Raw genomic sequence first — 728 nt, 5'->3', positions numbered from 1 at the left:
GAGCCGGCAGGACCCATGGTCGATCACCCGCAGTACGATCCGCCGAAGAGCATCCTGAAACACACCGCGATAGTCAGCAACCAAATCGTGAAGATGTCTGACCGGAGGGAAGACAAGAATACAGCCGAGGAGATGCCTAAAGGTGACGAAGCCGAAGGCTCGACAAAGACGAAGCCGATCGAGAATGCCCCGGAGCCGCCCACGGCGGGTCAACCTTTGGAAGACGATCAGGTCTGCATCAGCGAAGGAGGCGAACTCTTTGCGGAAGACGTGGACAGCCAGGTGGTGGTCCTGCCCGAGGTGACAACGACCACGGAAGATGTGACGCTTGAAGACATCCGGACCGAGAACGACGAGGATACAGCCGAGGAGATGCCTGAAGGCGACGAAACCGAAGGCCCGACAAAGACGAGGCCGATCGAGAATACCCAGGAACCGCCCACGGCGAGTCGACCTTTGGAGGACGATCAGGTCTGCATCAGCGAAGGAGGTGAACTCTTTGCGGAGGACGTAGACAACCAGATGGCGGTCCTGCCGGAGGTAACGACGACCACGGAAGATGTGAAGCTTGAAGATATCCGGATCGAGAACGACGGTGAGAGCACGCGTGAGGAAGTAGATCGTCTAAGGAAGATCATCTGGAGCCGACAGCACCTGCTGCTTGAGAAAGGGAACGTACTGCCACCCGCCGCGCGAAGCATTGTCTGCGACATCGATACAGGGGACGC

The 728-nt window shown here is 58.2% G+C and overlaps 1 protein-coding gene across 1 annotated transcript; it reads left to right on the top strand.

Annotated features, from left to right (window-relative positions):
• Positions 1-15: 15 nt before the first annotated feature.
• PPTG_03084 (hypothetical protein) lies at positions 16-665 on the top strand (the record flags this gene model as incomplete). The annotated part of the gene is made up of 2 exons (XM_008895762.1): positions 16-595; positions 652-665. 2 exons carry the CDS (start codon positions 16-18, stop codon positions 663-665), a joined length of 594 nt encoding a protein of 197 aa, XP_008894010.1.
• Between the last annotated feature and the right edge of the window lie 63 nt (positions 666-728).

The sequence above is a fragment of the Phytophthora parasitica genome (assembly GCF_000247585.1).
Source record: "Phytophthora parasitica INRA-310 unplaced genomic scaffold supercont2.4, whole genome shotgun sequence".
NCBI lineage: Eukaryota > Oomycota > Peronosporomycetes > Peronosporales > Peronosporaceae > Phytophthora > Phytophthora nicotianae.
The sequence above is the reverse complement of the archived record's forward strand: the minus strand, read 5'-3'. Positions and strand labels throughout refer to the sequence as shown.